At 43.9% G+C, this 21,019-nt stretch overlaps 2 protein-coding genes across 4 annotated transcripts in view; one reads left to right on the top strand and one right to left on the bottom strand.

The window, feature by feature from the left end:
* The window catches only part of epdr1 (ependymin related 1), a 57,104-nt gene extending 40,705 nt beyond the window's left edge, over positions 1-16,399 (top strand). The window contains exon 3 of the mRNA XM_068032617.1: positions 13,140-16,399. Coding sequence (XP_067888718.1) covers positions 13,140-13,336 — 197 coding nt within the window. The 3' untranslated portion in view covers positions 13,337-16,399. The remainder of the gene's footprint in view (positions 1-13,139) is intronic.
* LOC137370244 (uncharacterized) overlaps positions 1-21,019 on the bottom strand; it is a 167,775-nt gene that overhangs the window by 37,209 nt on the left and 109,547 nt on the right. The window contains exon 3 of one of the 3 annotated variants that reach the window (XR_010975122.1): positions 16,187-16,839. The exons of the other annotated variants lie outside the window; for them this stretch is intronic. The gene's annotated coding sequence lies outside the window, so the exon portion shown is untranslated. Of the gene's footprint in view, positions 1-16,186; positions 16,840-21,019 lie in introns of those variants that run through there. 3 annotated transcript variants of the gene reach the window in all.

Raw genomic sequence — 21,019 nt, 5'->3', positions numbered from 1 at the left:
GGTAAACCAGTAGGGGCACGGCCGATGTGTTTTCAAAAAGTGTGGAAAATCTGGGCATATCATAGCAGATTGTTGGTATTCCAAAAATCCAACAGGGGGTGCTGCAGTCAAGACAGTGTCTGCAGCTATGAAGGTGGTGAGCATGTGCTCCAATCTAACCCAGGATCAGAATACCTAAAAAAAAAAAAAAACTTTTTTGTAAAAAGGGAAAATGATTCCTTTTGTACCCCAGGCACAAGGCAAAGAGATAACTAGCCCCAGGGATACTGGTTGTTTTCAAATACTACTTATAGCAAAGATTACAGAGATGCCAGCTGAAAGCAGAACAAATACCACGGTATTGGTAAAAGGGCTTACTGGTAAATGCTTGAAGGTTCCCTTAGTTAAAGTTTACCTACAGAGTAAGGTCACCAGAAAAGTGACAGTCAGAGTCATTCCAAGCTTACCGACGCAGGGTCCATCTGTTGCTGGTAGGAAGCACCAGAGGGTCCAGAGTAGTCCAGAGATGAGGAAAACTGAGGGGAACAATCAAAATTCTGCACAGCTGCAGGGGGCTGGGGAAGTCCCAAAAATCCCATAGAGGGTAATGGGGCCAGTAACGATTGAAGAGGCTAAAGGAAAGCCAGTAGACTGTAAAGAGGTCAAGATGGAGCCAGTCGAATTTAAAGAGGCCAAGACCGAGCCAGAGGAAAGTGAAGGAGCTGAGATAATTGCAGCAGAGGTTGAAGGCAGTGCACCAGAGGCATGGATAGCAGAATCCTCCTTTAACAATTTAGAGACAAGGGAAGTCCCCAAACAGGCATGCCAACAGTGAGGGAGATGCCTCATCTAGCTGAAGTGCCACAGGGGAGTGCAGTGGAAGCAGGACAGCTACTTGTGAGCAGTAGTGTCCCAGAGGACATGGAGCAGACTGGGGCAAAAAACATTCCTGAAGTAAAGGGAAAAGGGAAGGTAATATGCCCCAAAGTAAGAAACACTTGTGAAAGCCACAAGAAAAATGAAAGTGGGGTCAGTGTGGATTTGCCCACTGAAGAATCAAATGGTCAGGTTCTAAATCCAAAGCTAACCGAACCCAGCAAATCTGGTTCAGAGCCCACTAAAGACAAAGTCCAGGAGGCGAACCCAGGCGCCCCATGGGCTAAAAATGTTTTTTATCACTCACTGTCGCCCAAGTGATAAGAATTAGCAATGTGTCAAAACCTGAATTATTAAATCCATGTATTGTGGAAGCAGCAGTAATGGAAATTTGCATAATACAAGCTTTGGATCAGAAAAGATGTCTCTCCAGCAGTCTCCCAAAGTACTGCAAACATGGTAGCAAAACCCAACCCCATTCAACACCACATAACTGGAATTTAAAAGTGGGAAAATAATAATAAACTCAAACTTGAACAAGAAAGGGCTGTTACAGGCAATGCCAGCTGTAGCAGTTGTAAGATTGAAGTGTGTGTGTCAAGAGTGCAAAATATGCATAGTGGTGTGACCCTATACCAACTTACTTTCCAAAAAAAAAGCAACATAGAAAAAAAAATTAAATCCGAACAATTTCAGTTTTTTCCCTTTTGGGGGAGGTGTCATGCTCATGAGAAGTGCAACGATGAAAATACAAAACCAAACTGGAAATTGTAAAAATTGACTTTGTCCACTTTTTAAAGGAAATGTTCTGCAAAATGGCCGCTGAAGGTCAGGCCTACTTGACCTGTATATTCAAACTGTCTCACTGTCTGTTAAAGCCAAATGGATACGTTCTAGGCTAAGAGGTGTCAATTACACCCATCCTGAAACAAAGAAGGTGTGAAATAGCCACATCCTTGTATATTGTGTGGTCACGGCAGGGGAGAGGGCCATGTGTCCCCTAACAGGCTAATGTGAGAGATTTTTACTTTTAAAAGGTAGCTCACGGGAGAGAGAGAGGGAAGAAAAATCATGAGAACGTCATATATATGCAGTCCAGCCAAGGGCTGTGAAAAGTCCAGCAAAAAACAAAGAAGGGGAGCACTGCTGCAAATGCTACACTTCACTTTAACCTGGTGTAGCAGAGAACTGAAAGTGATCACTGCCTCCAGTCAGAAGTCTTAACCACCAGAAAACTACAAACGTCCAGACCTGCAGCTTTAAAAGAAACTGTCCTTAAGTTTCAACACGTTTATAGTGAACCCTGAACACCTACCTCAATTCAAACCACTTACCCTTTTCCCCTCTATCTCTTGTGTGTGAGTGAATGCAAGCATGAGTGCAGTTGCAACCATTTTGGGAATAATGTAAAAATAAAATTATCTTTTGTTTACCCTTGCATGTGTGAAAAATTGTACTTGAATTAAAAGCACTGAATCTTGCCAGTTATAGTGTCTTACTAAATTTCTGGTAAACTTGGAAGCTTTTTGAGAATAACAGATTATACTTCATGCTGTATAATCTGTTATACAAATATGAAGTAATTCCAGTATTGAAGTAAAGGGGAACGAAGCAGTATTAGGGTTAATAGTCAGGAGGACTATTGGCATGTGAATACTGGCAGAAAACCTACTTAGCTGGGTAGCACACCCTTGTAGCAATATAATATACCAGTTGCTTAGAAATTGGAGATTAGATGCTGTACCACAGCGACCGAGTTAATTTTTCCATATCCCAGTTTCCAGAGACTGGTTAGCCTGAAACTTAATTACAAGTACAAAGAACAGTACAGCACAGGAACAGGCCATTCGGCCCTCCAAGCCTGCGCCGATCTTGATGCCTTTCTAAACTAAAACCTTCTGCACTTCAAGATGCCTCTTAAACGTTTCTATCATACCTGCTTTCACCACCTTCCCCGGCAGCAAGTTCCAGGCACTCACCACCTTCTCTGCCTCGCACATCCCCTCTAAACTTTGCCCCTCGCACCTTAAACCTATGTCCCCTAGTAACTGACTCTTCCACCCTGGCAAAAAGCTTCTGACTATCCACTCTCTCCATGCCATTCATAACTTTGTAAACCTCTATCATGTCGCCCCTCCACCTCCGTAGTTCCAGTGAAAACAATCCGAGTTTATCCAGCCTCTCCTCATAGCTAATGCCATCCAGACCAGGCAACATCCTGGTAAACCTCTTCTGTACCCTCTCCAAAGCCTCCACGTCCTTCTGGTTGTGTGGCAACCAGAATTGCACGCAATATTCTAAGTGTGGCCTAACTAAAGTTCTGTACAGCTGCAGCATTACTTGCCAATTTTTATACTCTATGCCCCGACCGATGAAGGCAAGCATGCCGTATGCCTTCTTGACTACCTTATCCACCTGTGTTGCCACTTTCAGTGACCTGTGGACCTGTACGCCCAGATCTCTCTGCCTGTCAATACTCCTAAGGGTTCTGCCATTTACTGTATACTTCCCACCTGCATTAGATCTTCCAAAATGCATTACCTCACATTTGTCCGGATTAAACTTCATCTGCCATTTCTCCGCCCAAGCCTCCAACCGATCTATATCCTGCTGTATCCTCTGACAATCCTCATCACTATCCGCAACTCCACCAACCTTTGTGTCATCCGCAAACTTACTAATCAGACCAGCTACATTTTTCATTTATATATACTACAAAGAGCAAAGGTCCCAGCCCTGATCCCTGCGGAACACCACTAGTCACTGCCCTCCGTTCAGAAAAGCACCCTTCCACTGCTACCCTCTGTCTTCTATGACAGAGCCAGTTCTGTATCCATCTTGCCAGCTCACCTCTGATCCCGTGTGACTTCACCTTTTGTACCAGTCTGCCATGAGGGACCTTGTCAAAGGCTTTACTGAAGTCCATATAGATAACATCCACTGCCCGCCCTTCATCAATCATCATCGTCACTTAAAGAACAAAGAAAATTACAGCACAGGAACAGGCCCTTCGGCCCTCCAAGCCTACGCCGATCCAAATCCTCTATCTAAACCTGTCGCCTATTTTCTAAGGGTCTGTATCTCTTTACTTCCTGCCCATTCATGTATCTGTCTAGATACATCTTAAAAGACGCTATCGTGCCTGCGTCTACCACCTCCGCTGGCAATGTGTTCCATGCACCCACCACCCTCTGCATAAAGAATTTTCCACGCATATCCCCCCTAAACCTTTCCCCTTTCACTTTGAACTCGTGTCCCCTTGTAATTGAATCCCCCACTCTGGGGAAAAAGCTTTTTGCTATCCACCCTGTCTATACCTCTCATGACTTTGTACACCTCAATCAGGTCCCCCCTCAACCTCCGTCTTTCTAATGAAAATAATCCTAATCCCAACTTCCTCAAAAAAACTCAATCAAGTTAGTGAGACACGACCTCCCCTTCACAAAACCATGCTGCGCCTCGTTAATAAGTAGAGTAAGTTTACACGCAGTAGTTCGATATTCCAATGTCATTGCATCTAATTATAATGTAGAAGGGAACCATATGCAAAAGGCTGCAGTATGTATGCACTATGATGTATCCTATCATTCTGATGTATTTTTTTTGCAGCTTTAAACTGACATATTTCAATAGTTTGGTGCTAATGTTTGTTGAGTGTGCATATGTAAGAACATACAGATTACTTTCTTTTTAAACTAACTTTTTCTAAAGATAAGTAAAACATCCTGCTCAGCTCGTTCCATCACTTTGACCTAGTTTTCAAAAGTGCTCCAATGCACAGACAAGAGGCCATGTGATAAGTCATGACCATACAAGTTCTAAATGTTTTGGGTGCTTGGTCAAAGTCTGAAAATGAATTGTGGCTTTGTGCCCTTAACAGAATAAGTCAAATTAATGGTCTGAATCTCGGCATTGTTTACATTTCATCTGTTCCTATACAATTCATGGTATTGTAGCAGTAGGGTGCATGCTAAATGCTTAAAATATCATAGAATCATAGTAAGTTTATGGCACAGAAAGAGGCTACTTGTCCCATGTCCTGCATTAAACATGCAGGAATGCAACATTTATTCACCTTGCAGCCTATAAGCATCATTATCAAGACCCTGAAATACCTGGAATTAACACATGTAGTCAGCATGGAAGTTGTTTAGTGGAAATGCTGTATTATTAGAAGCAAAGAAAGACTTGCATTTATATAGTACCTTTCACATCCACTGAATGTCCCAAAGCACTTTACAATCAATTTAGTACTTTTGAAGTGTGGCCACTGTTATAATGTAGGAAATGCGGCAGCTAATTCGCACACAGCAAACCCCTGCAAACAAAAATGTGATAAATGTCTAGATCTGTTTTTGATATTTATTCAGGAATAAATATTGGCCAGGAAGCTCCTCTTTGAAATAGTGCCATGGGATCTTTTATATTCACCTGAGAGGGCAGACAAAGTCTCGGTTTAACTTCTCATCTGATAATGCAGCACTCCCTCAGTACTGCACTGAAATGTCAGCCGAGATTGGTGTGCTCAAGTCTCTGGAGTGGGCCATGATTCACAACCTTTTGACTCAGAAGGGTGCTACTGAGCCACAGCTGACAAAAGAAGAAATATTTGGATTGCTTTACACATGTGCTGAAATAGCACTGATCCAAATGTATTAGGAGCAGGAGTAGGCCACTCGGCCTCTAGCCTGCTCCGCCATTCAACAAGATCATGGCTGATCTGATTGTAATCTCAAATTCACAATCCCACCTACCCCCGATAACCTTTCGCCCGCTTGCTTATCCAGGATCTGTCTACCTCTACCTTAAAAATTTTCAAGGACTCTGCTTCCACCACCGTTTGAGGAAGAGAGTTACAAAGACTCATGACCCTCTGAGAAAAAATTCTCCTCATCTGTGTCTTAAATAGGCGACCCTTATTTTTAACCCCTGGTTCTAGATCCTTCCCCAAGAGAAAACATCCTTTCCTTATCCATCTTCTCAAGACCCCTCAGGATCTTGTATGTTTCAGTCAAGTCGCTTCTTACTCTTCTAAACTCCAGCAGATACAAGCCTAGTCTGTCCAACCTTTCTTCATAAGACAATCCGCCCATTCCAGGTATTAGTCTAGTAAACCTTCTCTGAACTGCTTCCAACGCGTTTACATCCTTCCTTAAATAAGGAGACCAACACAGTATTCCAGATATGGTCTCACCAATGCCCTGTATAACTGTCGCATAACCTTCCTACTTTTGTATTCAATTCCCCTCGCAATGAGCAATAACATTCTATTAGCTTTCCTTATTACTTGCTGTACCTGCATACTAACCTTTTGCAATTCATGTACTAGGACAGCCAGATCCCTCTGCATCTCAGAGCTCTGCAATTTTTCACCATTTAGATAGCTTTTTTATTCTTCCTGTCAAAGTGAACAATTTTACATTTTCTCAACCTCATGCATCTGGCAAATGACACCAATGTAAGCTTGCCCAATTCCCTCTGGTCAACTCTTGGGAAGACCCATTTTAAAAGAAATTGCTGCTGGGCTTAGCAAATGCAACCAGTATTTTTATTTTCTTGCTGTTTTAATTTGGACTGTAGGAGATTGGTTCCGTGTATTCATGCAGCTAAATACCTGCTCCTGTTCTTGGTAGCAGATTTGTAGACCCAAGCTTTTGTGGGTTTGATAAGACAGTTGCCAGGTAAAGGGAGCTAGATTTTGTAGCGTAGATATCAGGCATTGGCACATGAATGTGTAATCTGAATTTAAAACGGCTTTACTTTTTCTGGCTGTGCAAGAAAGCTGGGCTTCGTCTATGTGCCTTATACTTTCTGATGCATTAAAAATGCTGTGATCTCATGGTTCTGACAGTATTAATCCTGAAGGTGGCACTGTTTGAATATTACATCACCAAATTGATCAGTAGGATTGAAGCAAGTGTTCTGTGACAGCTAGCATGTATACATATTGGAAACATCCATCAGCCTCCGGCGGGAAAATTGCACATCTATTCCAGAACAAGTATATAGGTTGTTTGCATTTGATTTGACGTAAACGTGTCACATCAGTGCAAAATCTGTAATATATCAGTGAATTTAACTGAACTAGCTTTAATGAGTACTTTGAGGAGTTCGTCGGGTAGTTGGCCACTGCTTGGCTGATCATGTGCATGCACACATGATGCTCCAAACATTTAGAAATTTAAAACTTTAGAATGAGAAGAATCTGTGCTGTCTGAATATTTTAAATTGAGGTCAAGGTCTAGTGAATGTTTGAACACTTAAGCAACGGCAACAAATGTCCAAATTGTTCACTTTGGCAGGTTCCCATGCACCTGCCCTTCACCTTCTGGGTGGTGAGGGTTGTGGGTTTGCGAAGCTACTCGTATAGAAGCCATGGTGAGTTTCTGCTGCGCATCCTGTGCATATAAAGGATAAATGTTTAGGCACCTCACTGACTAGCCTAATCAAGCAGGCTGCTTTGTCCTGGATGTTGTCAAACTTCTTGGCTGTTGCAGCTGCACCTATTCAGGCAGGTGAAAAATATTGCCTTATACTCAACTGATTCGTACCTTTTGGGTGGTGGGCAGTTAGGAAGTGAGGTATTTGCTACAGAATATCCTGCCTCTGACCTCTAGCAGCCACGGCATTTGTGTGACTGATCCAGTTGAGCTGCTGGTCCATTGTGACCCCTAGGACGTTGATGGTGGGGGATCTGGCCATTGTAATGCCATCGATCAGGTTCTGTCATACTGGTACAAAAACAAGAAAAGCTGGAATCACTCAGCAGGTCTGGCAGCATCTGTGGAAAGAGAAGCAGAGTTAACGTTTCGGGTCAGTGACCCTTCTTCGGAACTTCGGAAGTTCCGAAGAAGGGTCACTGACCCGAAACGTTACCTCTGCTTCTCTTTCCACAGATGCTGCCAGACCTGCTGAGTGATTCCAGCATTTCTTGTTTTTGTTTCAGATTTCCAGCATCCGCAGTATTTTGCTTTTATATCTGTCATACTGGTGATCATTATTGCCTGTCACTGGAGTGTTCTGTAGATTCCCAAACAGGAGATAGAAGAGCAAAAATGAAGAGAGAAAATTTGCAGGGCTGTGGGGAAAAGGCAGGGAGTGGGTCGAGGTGAGTTGCTCTTAGAGAGCCAGCACACACAATGGACCGAATGACTGCCTCCTGTGCTGTAATCATTCTATGATTCTAAGTGCAAAAACAATAGGGCAGTAATAGTGGGGGACTTCAACTACCCCAAGATTGACTGGGATTGCATTAGTGTGAAAGGCGCAGAGGGAGCAGAATTCTTAAAATGCATTCAGGAGAACTTTTTTAGCTAGTACATAACACACTCAACAAAAGAGGGGGCAGTCTGGACTAGTTCTAAAGAATGAAGCTGGACAGGTGGAAGGGGTATCAGTTGGGGCGGCGCACTTTGGTGGAAGTGATCATAATTCAGTTAAATTTAGGGTAATTATGGTGAAGGACAAAGATAGACCATGAATAACCGTTTTCAGTTGGGGTAAAGCTAATCTTACTAAGCTGAGATGTGGTTTAAGTGGAGATCAGTGGGAGGTCTTCAAGGAAGAGATAGTGAGGGTTCAGACCAAGTATGTTTCCTTAAAGAAAAAGGGTGGGTCAAACAAATCAGAGCCCCTTGGATATCAAGGAGCTTAAAGAAGAGGATAGTGAAAAAAAGGAAAGCTTATGGTAGATACTAAGGGCTCAGTTCTATAGAAAATCTAAAGAAGTATGAAAAGTGTAGGAGTGAAATTATAAAGGAAATTAGGAAGGCAAAGAGAGGGCATGGAAAAAATATTGGCAAGTAAAATCAAGGAAAACCCAAGGGTTTTAAAAAAAATATATAAATTGTCATGCTAGTCCCCCACCTGCCAAGAATAAGGCACATCAATTTTGTCATGGATATTGATTTTTAACTGTTGGAGCGAGGAACTGACTTGTTAAATAGATCGGCCATGGCTGGAAAAAAACATTTACGTAGTAACAGACGTCGAAGGTGAGAGAGTGCATTCCAGGGCCTGCTGAGGAGGATACAATCCACTGGTTAGACCAGCTGGTCACATGACTACCTGGCTGTTCCAGGGTTTCCTTTTGAACTGGCCACAGAGTTTGAAGGCAGAGTGTCTGTTTGCTCCTGGACTGAGATCTCTCTCCTGTCTGCTCCCATCTCTTTCTCACGAGCCTCTGAATCCAATGAAGACACATGAACCCAAAGAGAGAAGTCTCCAACAGCAAACAAGGTTTAAGAATAATAATGGGCCCCAATGAAAAGCAAGATCTACCTACAATCAAGGACTCTACAGTGAGCTCAAAGAACCGTAATAACACTTCAGATATTGCCTCAAACTTTTCCACATTATTTTTCTTCTCTTTTCTGTCTCTATTTGCATGTGTTTATCGCGTAAGCACGCTAGCGTGGGTGCATCATGTATCCATAGGCATCAACCAAATTAGAGTTTAAGTGTAATACATTTCAACTTTTCTCTTTAAACCTAAGAAATCCCGTTTGTGTTGGTTTCTTTGCCTTATAATTGGAAAGTGGTGAACAAGGATTCACCAACGAGGAGCTAAAAACACTGTGTGTTTAAAATTAAACCCTGTTACAGTAAGACCAGGTGAAGGCTGAAAGGCAACCCTAGACCTCTTTCTTACCTGGTCGTAACAGCATAAGGAGCTCAAGGATACCTGAAGAGTAGGGTCTATTAGGGACCATAAGGTGTATGGAGGATGTTGGTATGGTTTTTAATGAATACTTTGTATCTGTTTTAACAAAAGAGAGGGATGATACAGACATTGCAATCAGGTAGGAGTATGAAATATTGGATGAAATTAACATAGTGAGAGAGGAAGTATTAAGTGTTTTAACATCTTTGAAAGTGGATAAATCTCTAGGCTTGGGTGAAATAGACCCTAGGCTGTTAAGGGAGGCAATAGAATAAATAGCAGAGGCTCTGACTTTCTTTTTCAAATCCTCTCTGGCTATAGACGTGGTTCCAGCGGACTGGAGGACAGCTAACATTGTACCATTGTTTAAAAAAGGAGAAAAGGTTAGACCAAGTAATTACATGCCAGTCAGCCTAACCTCAGTGGTGGGAAAAATTCTGAGGGACAGGATAAATCTTAATTTAGAAAGACACAGATTAATCAAAGACAGTCAGCACTGATTTGTTAAAGGAAGATTGTATTTGACTAGCATTGAATTTTTTGAGGAGTTAACAAGGCGGGTCGATGAGGCTCTTGCATTTGATATAGTCTATATGGATTTTAGTAAGGCTTTAGGCCCACCTGGCAGACTGGTCACAAATGTAAAAGCCCATGGGATTAGAATTAGAACATTACAGCACAGTACAGGCCCTTCGGCCCTCGATGTTGCGCCGACCTGTGAAACCATCTGACCTACACTATTCCATTTTCATCCATATGTCTATCCAATGACCACTTAAATGCCCTTAAAGTTGGCGAGTCTACTACTGTTGCAGGCAGGGCGTTCCACGCCCCTACTACTCTCTGATTAAAGAAACTACCTCTGACATCTGTCCTATATCTATCACCCCTCAACTTAAAGCTATGTCCCCTCGTGTTTGCCATCACCATCCGAGGAAAAAGACTCACTATCCACCCTGTCTAACCCTCTGATTATCTTATATGTCTCTATTAAGTCACCTCTCCTCCTCCTTCTCTCCAATGAAAACAACCTCAAGTCCCTCAGCCTTTCCTCGTAAGACCTTCCCTCCATACCAGGCAACATCCTAGTAAATCTCCTCTGCACCCTTTCCATAGCTTCCACATCCTTCCTATAATGTGGTGACCAGAACTGCACGCAATACTCCAGGTGCGGTCTCACCAGAGTTTTGTACAGCTGCAGCATGACCTCGTGGCTCCGAAACTCGATCCCCCTACTAATAAAAGCTAACACACCATATGCCTTCTTAACAGCCCTATTAACCTGGGTAGCAACCTTCAGGGATTTATGCACCTGGACACCAAGATCTCTCTGTTCATCTACACTACCAAGAATCTTCCCATTAGCCCAGTACTCTGCATTCCTGTTACTCCTTCCAAAGTGAATCACCTCGCACTTTTCTGCATTAAACTCCATTTGCCATCTCTCAGCCCAGCTCTGCAGCCTATCTATGTCCCTCTGTACCCTACAACATCCTTCGGCACTATCCACAACTCCACCGACCTTAGTGTCATCCGCAAATTTACTAACCCACCCTTCTACACCCTCTTCCAGGTCATTTATAAAAATGACAAACAGCAGTGGCCCCAAAACAGATCCTTGCGGTACACCACTAGTAACTAAACTCCAGGATGAACATTTGCCATCAACCACCACCCTCTGTCTTCTTTCAGCTAGCCAATTTCTGATCCAAAGCTCTAAATCACCTTCAACCCCATACTTCCGTATTTTCTGCAATAGCCTACCATGGGGAACCTTATCAAACGCCTTACTGAAATCCATATACACCATATCCACTGCTTTACCCTCATCCACCTGTTTGGATCCAAGGCAAAGTGGCAAGTGGGATCCAAAATTGGGTCAGGGGCAGGAAGCAAAGGGTAATGTTTGGGTATTTTTGTGACTGGAAGACTTTCCAGTGGAGTTCTGCAGGGCTCGGTGCTTGGTTTCTTGCTGCTGGTGGTATATCTCAAATATTTAGACTTGAATGTAGGGGGTATGTTTGAGAAGTTGCTGGTGATACAAAAATTGGCCGTGTAGTTGATGATGAAGAAGAAAGCTGTAGGATGTAGGAAGATATCAATGGACTAGTCAGGTGAAAAGAACAGTGGCAAATGGAGTTTAATCCGGAGAAGTGTGAGGTAATGGATTTGGGGAAGGCTAACAAGGCAAGAGAATACACAATAAATGGTAGGATACTGAGAAGTGTAGAGGAACAGAGAAACCTTGGAGTGCATAACCACTGATCCCTGAAGGTGGCTGGACAGGTAGATAAAGTGATTAACTAAGAAGGCATATGGGACAGTTGTCTTTATTAGTCGAGGCATAGAATATAAGAGCTGTGAGGTTACGTTTGGAACTGTATCAAAACACTTGTTAAGCCACAGCTGGAGTACCTCATGCAGTTCTGGTCACCACACTACGGAAAATGTGATTTGCACTTGCGAGGGTACAGACGAGATTTACAAGGATGTTGCCTGGACTGGAGAATTTTGGTTATGAGGAAAGATTGGATAGGCTAGGGTTGTTTTTCTTTGGGACAGAGGATGCTGAGGAGAGACCTAATTGAAGTATATAAAATTACGAGGGGTCCCGATACAATGGATAGGAAGACCCTGTTCCCCTTGGTTGTGGAGCGGGGGGGGGGGTCTGGTTTATGACCAGGGGGCATAGATTTATGGTAAGATGTAGGAGGTTTAGAGGGCATTCGAGGGGAAATTAAAGGGTGATGGAGATGTGGGACTCACTTCCTGAAAGGGTGGTAGAGACAGAAACCCTCACGTTTAAAATGCACTTGGATATGCGCTTGAAGTGTGGTAACCTAAAAGGCTACAGGCCAAGAGCTGGAAAGTGGGATTAGGCTGGATGGCTACTTGTCGGCCCGCGCAGCCATGATGGACCGAGTGGCCTCCTTCCACACTGTAAATTTCTGAGATTCTCAACATTCTCCGAAAGAGTCTGTCGAGGCACTCATCACTGACTTCTTAGCAGCAGCAGCCCCTTCCAACCTAGCATGCCTGCTGCATCCTAATCTCACCAACCTCCTCCTCCTTGTCCTGCTCACCTTTCCCACTGCTCACTCCTTGGACTCTGCCAGTATATCACCAATCAGTGTCCCTCTCCACATCTTTCTGCAGAATGTCGGTTTACTGATGAACAAGGCATTTATCATCGTGACCGATTGTGGAGGATTGTATGGCCTTGATGGAACATTGGATCATAGATGATGACACCATGCCCCTTACTGAGTCTCCTTCCATGGCTGGTACTACCAGCCCCAATCCACCAGTCTCAAACTGGTCTTTATCACCAAATCTCAATGTGCTTTCTCTCCCTTGACTCCTTTGGCACTTTCTCCTTTCAGCACTTCACCTATGTACTTCTGCCAGCTGAGCAGACTGAATACCAGCACATTGCTGGAGTTCCAAACTGGCATTACTGAAGTCGTGGTAAATTGGATCCAGTATTTTAATCGTATTTATAATTTCATAGTAGATTGCTGTCTTAGCTCCAGTTTCATTTTTGATGGGTAAATTGAGTAGCCTTTACAGATCCTGGGAATAAATTTTTATTTTTATATTTCTCTTTCTGCTTTTTCCACAGTTGAAACATGGGTTGGCGTTTACACAGTTAAGGATTGCTATCCAGTGCAAGAAACATACACCAAAAGCTATAACGTAACGACCTCCACACGCTTTTTTGATCTACAGCTAGGGATCAGTGATCCATCTGTGTTCACCCCACCCAGCACCTGCCAGGCAGCCAGCCCAGAAGAGATGAGCGATGGCTGCTCACTATAGGTACTGGCTTAGGGAACACAACCATCATTTATCAAGTGCTCCTGTCACTAACAATCTTTTCCTTAAAACTCATCAGTTTGTCACCTCCTTTTGGCTGCTGATGTGCTGATGCCTGATCACCTCCCTCTATGGGATTTGGAGTTCCTCCATATACTGTTAACTTTGCTGATTGATGTGGTGTTTCCAAGAAAAAAAAAGAGGTTTCTGCTTGCAGCTTCTGTAGTTTGTGTATAACCATGCCTTAGAGCTGAGCTTGTATATGCACAGCTATACCTACCTTTTAATTACCTGCCATATATGAACAGAACTGCTGCAAACTTATACAAGTTACTAAATATAGTTGGAATTGGCTCTTTATATCCTTTTTAATTTCCTGGGTAATGATTAAACCCAAGTAAAGGTAACAAGTTATAAATAGTCCTATCTAGTTACTCACAGATGAATGACTATCAGTACATAATGTTTGAGACAATTATAACATTTAGGTGTATTACAAGCACTGTTTTAACAGGTTTAGAAAGGTTAAAGCTTTCAATATACTTTTGCAAGTCAGAGTATACAAATATTTCTGGAAAGTTAAATATTGCGCTGCATTCAAGCAATGATATCATAGAGTCATAAACTCGGATTGTTTTCACTGGAACGATGGAGGTGGAGGGGCGACATGATAGAGGTTTACAAAGTTATAAGCGGCATGGACAGAGTGGATAGTCAGAAGCTTTTTCCCAGGGTGGAAGAGTCAGTTACTAGGCGACATAGGTTTAAGGTGAGAGGGGCAAAGTTTAGAGGGGATGTGCGAGGCAAGTTCTTTACACAGAGGGTGGTGAGTGCCTGGAATTTGTTGCCGGGGGAGGTGGTGGAAGCAGTTACCATAGAGACATTTAAGAGGCATCCTGACAAATACATGAATAGGATGGGAATAGAGGGATACGGACCCCGGAAGTGCAGAAGGTTTTAGTTTAGGCAGGCATCAAGATCGGCGCAGGCTTGGAGGGCCGAAGGGCCTGTTCCTGTGCTGTACTGTTCTTTGTTCTTTGTTCACAGAAACAGGCCCTTCGGCCCAATCAAGCACCCATCTTAACAAATCCCATTTCCCCGCACTTGGCCCGTAGCCTTGTATGTTATGGCGTTTCACGTGCTCATCTAAATCTTGAATGTCGTGAGTGTTCCTGCCTCTACCACCCCTTCAGGCAGTGTGTTCCAGATTCCAACCATCCTGTGGGTGAAAACAATTCCTCCTCAACTCCCCTCTAAATCTCCCACCCCTTACCTTAAATCTATGTCCCCTAGTTATTGACCTCTCCGCTAAGGGAAAATGTTTCTTCCTATCTATCCTATCAATGCCCCTTATAATTTTGTATACCTCAATCAGGTCCCCCCTCAGCCTTCTCCATTCCAAGGAAAACAATCCCAGCCTAACCACTCTGTCTTCATAACTGAAATGCTCCAGCCCAGGCAGCATCCTGGTGAATCTCCTCTGCACCCTCTCCATTGCAATCACATCCTTCCTGTAGTGTGGTGCCCAGAACTGTACACATTACTCCAGCTGTGTCCTAACTAGCGTTTTATACAGCTTTATCATAACCTCCCTGCTCTTATATTCTATGCTTCGGCTAATAAAGGCAAGTATCCCGTATGCCTTCCTAACCACCCCTATCTACATGTGCTGCAGCCTTCAGTGATCTATGGACAAGCACCCCAAGGTCCCTCTGACCCTCTGTACTTCCTAGGGCCTACCATTCATTGTATATTCCATTGCCTTGTTAGACCTCCCAAAGTGCATCACCTCACACTTCTCAGGATTAAATTCCATTTGCCCATCTTACCAACCCATCTATATCATCCTGTAGTCTAAGGCTTTCCTCCTCACTATTTACAACACCACCAATTTTCGTGTCGTCTGCGAACTTACTGATCATGCCTCCTATATTCTCGTCTAAATCATTAATGTACACTACAAACAGTAAGGGTTCCAGCACCGATCCCTGCGGTACCCCACTGGTTACAGGCCTCCATTCACAAACACAACCCTCTACCATCACCCCCTGCCTCCTTCCACAAAGCCAATTTTGAATCCAATTTGCCAAATTACCCTGGATCCCATGGGCTTTTACTTTCTCAACCAATCTCCCATGCGGGACCTTATCAAAAGCCTTACTGAAGTCCATGTAGACTACATCAACTGCTTTACCTTCATCTACACCTCTCGTCACCACCTCGAAAAATTCAGTCAAATTTGTTAGACACGATCTCCCCCTGACAAATCCATGCTGACTGTGCATGATTAATCCCTGCCTCTCCAAGTGGAGATTAATCCTGTTTCAGAATTTTTTCCAATAATTTCCCTACCACTGGTTAGTCTGTAATTAGTCTGTAATTATCTGGTTTATCCCTGCTACCCTTCTTGAATAATGGTACCACATTTGCTGTCCTCCAATCCTTTTTGCCTCAAGGGACAAATCCTTAATGAAATCTCTTTGGCATTTTTCTTGCTTGAGGGAGAACAGATATTAATTTGTTTTTCAGTGTAAAAGTTGCTTTTGCATCCTAGATGCTGTACAGTTAACTATTAAAGGAGAAAGGGGGAAAATTAGTTGTGTAACGCCATTTCAAGTAGTGCTATGCAGACTTGCGTCAATTACCTGGACACAGACAGTGTCGCGGGCTGCTAACTGAATCGATGCAAGTCTGCAGCGGCACTACATAAATGAATTTCTCCTCGAAGAGTTTAACTTGGGCATCCTGAATGGAAGTTAGCTTGCACCTACAGAGGAACCGGATTGTTCAACTATCTGCTTTGTTCTCCGAAATACTGTCTGGTCCCCCCCATCTTCCAAAAAAAAGGTGACTGGTTTATTGCTTTGAAGGTGTGCTTTAATGTACTGCATGGAAGAACTATTAATTCCACCTGTGTCTTTCAAGAATATAAATCTCACAAGGATGCATTAGTTTGTGAGTTGAGTTATGCATGCACTAAGTTTTTACTATTTTTAATCGTGTATTGTAAATGTTTGTGATTTTATGTAATTATAACCTATAAAATTAAAGTTTTTCTGAACACGACTAGTTTCTCTGTGCAGAGACAATTTTTTTTTACCTTGTGCTTACAGTATAAGCAAATGTCTATAAATAATATTTTGCATATTACAATAATATTGAGCATATTACATCTCTCAGCAAGCAGTTTACATTCTTTGCTTGGCATGAATGGATATAGGAAGTCCTCAATGCACAGCTCTTCGTGTCGTAAGTTATTTGAAAAGAATGGAGGCAAAGAAATTCACAGATGAGTAGCAATGTGACTGCCAGCTTACTGCTGAGTGGAAGCTGGCTGTTTTGGTGGTTGACGTGTTTTGGTTGTAATACCACTCCATTTTCTAATCAGGGAGTCATAGTGGTGGTGGGTTACTGCTGATGGGCCAGATATACCAACCAAGCCATGTAGTGGGGTGGCCTCCTTTAGCAGATCCTCCATTTGTTGATTCCTGAAAGCATGAATCCACCTGTAACAGCCCAAATTGTTCTATAATAGTGTAGGTCAGATGGTTTCACAGGTCGGCGCAACATCGAGGGCCGAAGGGCCTGTACTGCACTGTAATGTTCTATGTTCTAAATGTACTTACCATCAGTAATACAAAAGTCTGCTTCCTGTCAGGACTCTATTCCATCCTCCCAGTTTCTTTGTCTCCGTTACATCTGTTTGAATGATGCAACCTTCCATGCTAGCACTTTTTATATGTCTTCCTTTTTCTTCAAGGGAGGATTCCACCCCCCCCCCCCCACTGTGGTTGACAGGGCTGTCTACCATGTCTGTTCTATTTCACCCACTTCTACTCTCCCCTTCCCCTCCCTCCCAGAACCACAATAGCTTTTCCCTTGTCCCCTTCCACCCCACCAGCCTGTGTATTCAATGGATCATCCTGCACCATTTCCGCCACTTCCACTGTGATGCCACTACCAAATACATCTTCCCCTCCCCTTTCAGCAATCCGAAGGGATCATTCCCTCAGTGACACCCTGGTTTACTCCTCAGTCATCCCCAATACACCCTCTCTTCCCTACAGCAGCTTTCCATGCAAGCACAGGAGAAACAATACCTGCCCTTTTACCTCCTCCATTCTCGCTGTCCAATGTCCCAAACACTCCTTCCAAGTGAAACAGTAATTTACTTGTACTTTCAATTTAGTATACTGCATTCGCTGCTCATGATGTGCTCCCCTCTATATTGGGGGAACAAACGCAGACTGAGTGACCACTTTGCAGAACACTTTCATTCAGTCTGCAAGCGTGACCCTGAGCTTCCATTTGCCTGCCATTTTAATTCTCCACCTTGCTCCCACTCTGACCTTTCTGCGCTTGGCCTATTACAGTGCTTCAGTGAAGCTCAATGCAAGTTTGATGAGCATCACCTCATCATTTGACTGGACAATTTATAGCCTTCCGGACTCAACATTGAGTTTAATTTTAGATCATAACCTCTAACCCATTTTGTTTTGTGTTTCTTTGCTGGTTTAGTTCTTTTTCCCCCTGTTACTCTGTCTCCCTTGTGTACAGATGGCACATCTTTTGTTTATTTACTTGTCCCATTACCACTTCCTTTGGCCTTGCAGCTTGAAACCTTTTGTCATTTAATCTTTCCTGCCCTCCATCCTATCACAGACCTTCTCTTTTGTTCTTCCTCCCACCCTCCCCCATTTCACTTGCTCAAAACCTATTACATTTCTAACCTTTCCCAGTTCTGATAAAAGGTCACAGACCTGAAACATTAGCTCTTTTTCTTTCCACAAATGTTGCCAGATCTGGGTCTTTCGAGCATTTTCTGTTTTTATTTTCCAGTACAATTAGGGTCTGAGTAAGCAGAAGTGACTGGTACTGTTTGGTTTTATCCCTCCACGCTTGCACTCATATTAGACTTCAGTTTCCATAAACATACTGAGGCCACTACGAACTGAAACCTGGGACATTATTTAGCAATGTGTTATTTAGTATTTTTTTAGATTGCTTAGGTTTGAGAAAAACCTACTGGAGTGTATGTTGGATGTCCACCATGTTCTCTTTTCTTTGAAGGGGAAAAGAAACACTCATCACCAGACCATTAAGCATTTGCTGAAGCTACTTGGTCATATTTATTTACAGATGTGTAATATGCAGAAACAAGGACAAACAAGAAGATGTTAAAAGGAATACAATAGCCAGAGTTGGACAATATAAACAGCTTGCATTTATATGGAAATTTTAATTTAAAAAAGATATTCTAAGATGTTTCAATGGGGCATTGTCAAACAAATATGGAGGCTAATCCAAAGGAGTGGTCAAAAATATGGGTTTTAAAGGAGAAAAGGAGGGATTTAGAGGCTAATTCCAAAGATGCCTTAAGGCACAGCTATTGGAATCTCGTGGGCTATCTCAATATTTCCCTACGGTACCTCGGCGGCATCACGACCTGGTGAACCAATGACAACTCTTCATCTGCAGGTCTGTGAGCAGGTCTTCATTTCCTCATCACTTCATTCTTTAAATAGTAGCACTCTGGAACTCCCTCTGCTTCAGCTTCAGTTTGGGCAGTCTGTGCTAACTTTTTTAACCCTGGGTTGGCTTGCTGAGCCTCGACCAAGGAAGACCAGTTTAACCCATCCTTTGTGTCCTCCACTTCCCAAAGAAGGTTTCAGGTAATCAGACATTAGTCATCTGTTTGCAGTGCCAGTTCAGCCTCCTCCAATGGAGCTTGTTTGGCCATGGACCAGGTCACCACACAGTCAAGAAAAATGCCAGGGACCTTTTCCTGGAACTGCTCTGTCTCCCAGACCTCTTTCGGTCTCTAAAACCACTGGGGAAGCTACCAGCTTTGCCCCGGCCAGATTATTACCCTGGAGCAGGTCGACCCTGTGAACAGGTAAACTAGGGACAATCCCCATGGTTACTGGTCCTGCAACAAGGTCGCGCTCCAGGTGCACCTGGTATAAAGGTATGGGCATATATCTTCCCCGATACCATTTGATAACACTCTAGCATTCAATGCATTCTCTGGGAGAAAGGTCATGCCTTTTCCCAGCAAAAGGGATTGGGTGGCCCCTGTATCCCTAAATATGACTATGGGCTTGCTTGCTTTACTCGAGGGGTATGGGTCACCTTTCCTCTGGACACAAAATCCTAGTAACTGTAAGGAATTTTAAGTTTTCCTGTACTGTCAATGATTTACTGCATTTTACTACTGCAGTTAAAGCCACAGCCCGTTCTGTGCTTTCCATCAGGGCCCCTTTTCCTGCACTAGTCTGGTGTACCCTGACTGAACGCATGGGTGTTCGCCATAACTTCCAGCAGTCAGCGCGAAGGTGACCTGTCTTGTTATGATGGAAACATACAAGGCTGGATTTTACCTTAGGCGGACGGGAATTCGTAAAAGTCTGTGGCGAATCCGCTTCCGCCTAGCCTGGGGATCCATCCCACATTTTACAGGTCCCCGGGCTTTAATTGTCCCGAGGTGAGCCTGCCACCTGCTTGAGGGAAGAAGTTCCTGTCTCATTCAGCTGCCAGCCAATCAGCGGGCTGACAGTTCCTAGTCCCAGCAGCACCACTGGGAGCGGTGGCCGCTGCTGGGACTGCAGCCCAGCCGACCAGATGGAGCCAGGAGACGAGGTAAGTTGGGCATGCCTCACCAGGGACATCGGTCCTTCCCCGGTGAGGCTGGAGTAGTCATTTGGGGGGAGGGGGCGTCTTGGATCCCGGGGGTGGGTTGGGAGGCGGGGGCAGCCCTCAATCAGGCACCCTGTGCCCGACTGCCACGCCCCCCCGGCGCACGGAAAGGCTGGCAGCTATCACGCCCCCAGCACACTCGCTTGCTACGGGTAAAATACCCATGGAGGTGGGCGAGGGCCCTTAAGTGGCTGTTAAGTGGCCACTTAAGGACCTTGATAGGCCGTTCCCTCCCCCCCGGCCCGACCACCATAAAGTTAAACGGAGGCGGGAGTGGTGCGGGTAGGCCTCCTGGAGCCTCCCACTGAATTTTACGCCACCATCTGACCCGCTGGGGCGGCGTAAAATTCAGCCCACAGGCTTTTGGGTGTGACTCCTGTTCTCAGCATCTTACTTTTTGGCCTAAGGAGGGCCCCCTGTGTTTCCAGTTCATCCTTCTCGCCCATGGTTATACATCCTTCTATCACCCTCCCACCTTCTATCCCTTTTCAGATTTTTGGAGGTGACTAGGGAAGGGTTTCCCTTGGGGAAAGGGCTTGTGAATAAGTGCATAATCATCAGCCAGGATTGCTGCTTGCCTGGCTCTTGGAACCTTTCCTTCCAGCACATGGTTTCTTTTGCAAAGGGGAGGCAAGTTTTTGAACTCTTCGAGGAGGATCACCTCTAAGCTTTTCATACGTGAACTCTATCCTGAGTGTCTGTATCCATCGGTCGAAAGTGAGTTGCTTAACCCTTTTGAACTCGATGTAAGTTTGTTCCGGATGCTTTCGGAGAGTTTGGAATTTTTGGTGGTATGCCTCAGGTACTAGCTCGTATGCACTCAGGATAGCATTTTTAATCATCTCATAATCTGATGAACTCTCATCGGGCAACAGTGAATAAACAGTGAATGGAATTTTCCAAGTAGTTTGCTCTGCAATTCAGCTGTCTACTGACCACTTCAACTGTTTTGCAAGCTTTTCAAGAGGTGAAAAATGCTTCCATATCTCC

Source organism: Heterodontus francisci, chromosome 5 (genome assembly GCF_036365525.1).
Source record: "Heterodontus francisci isolate sHetFra1 chromosome 5, sHetFra1.hap1, whole genome shotgun sequence".
In the NCBI taxonomy this organism is placed as follows: domain Eukaryota; kingdom Metazoa; phylum Chordata; class Chondrichthyes; order Heterodontiformes; family Heterodontidae; genus Heterodontus; species Heterodontus francisci.
This window is presented reverse-complemented; position numbering and strand designations above follow the sequence as displayed.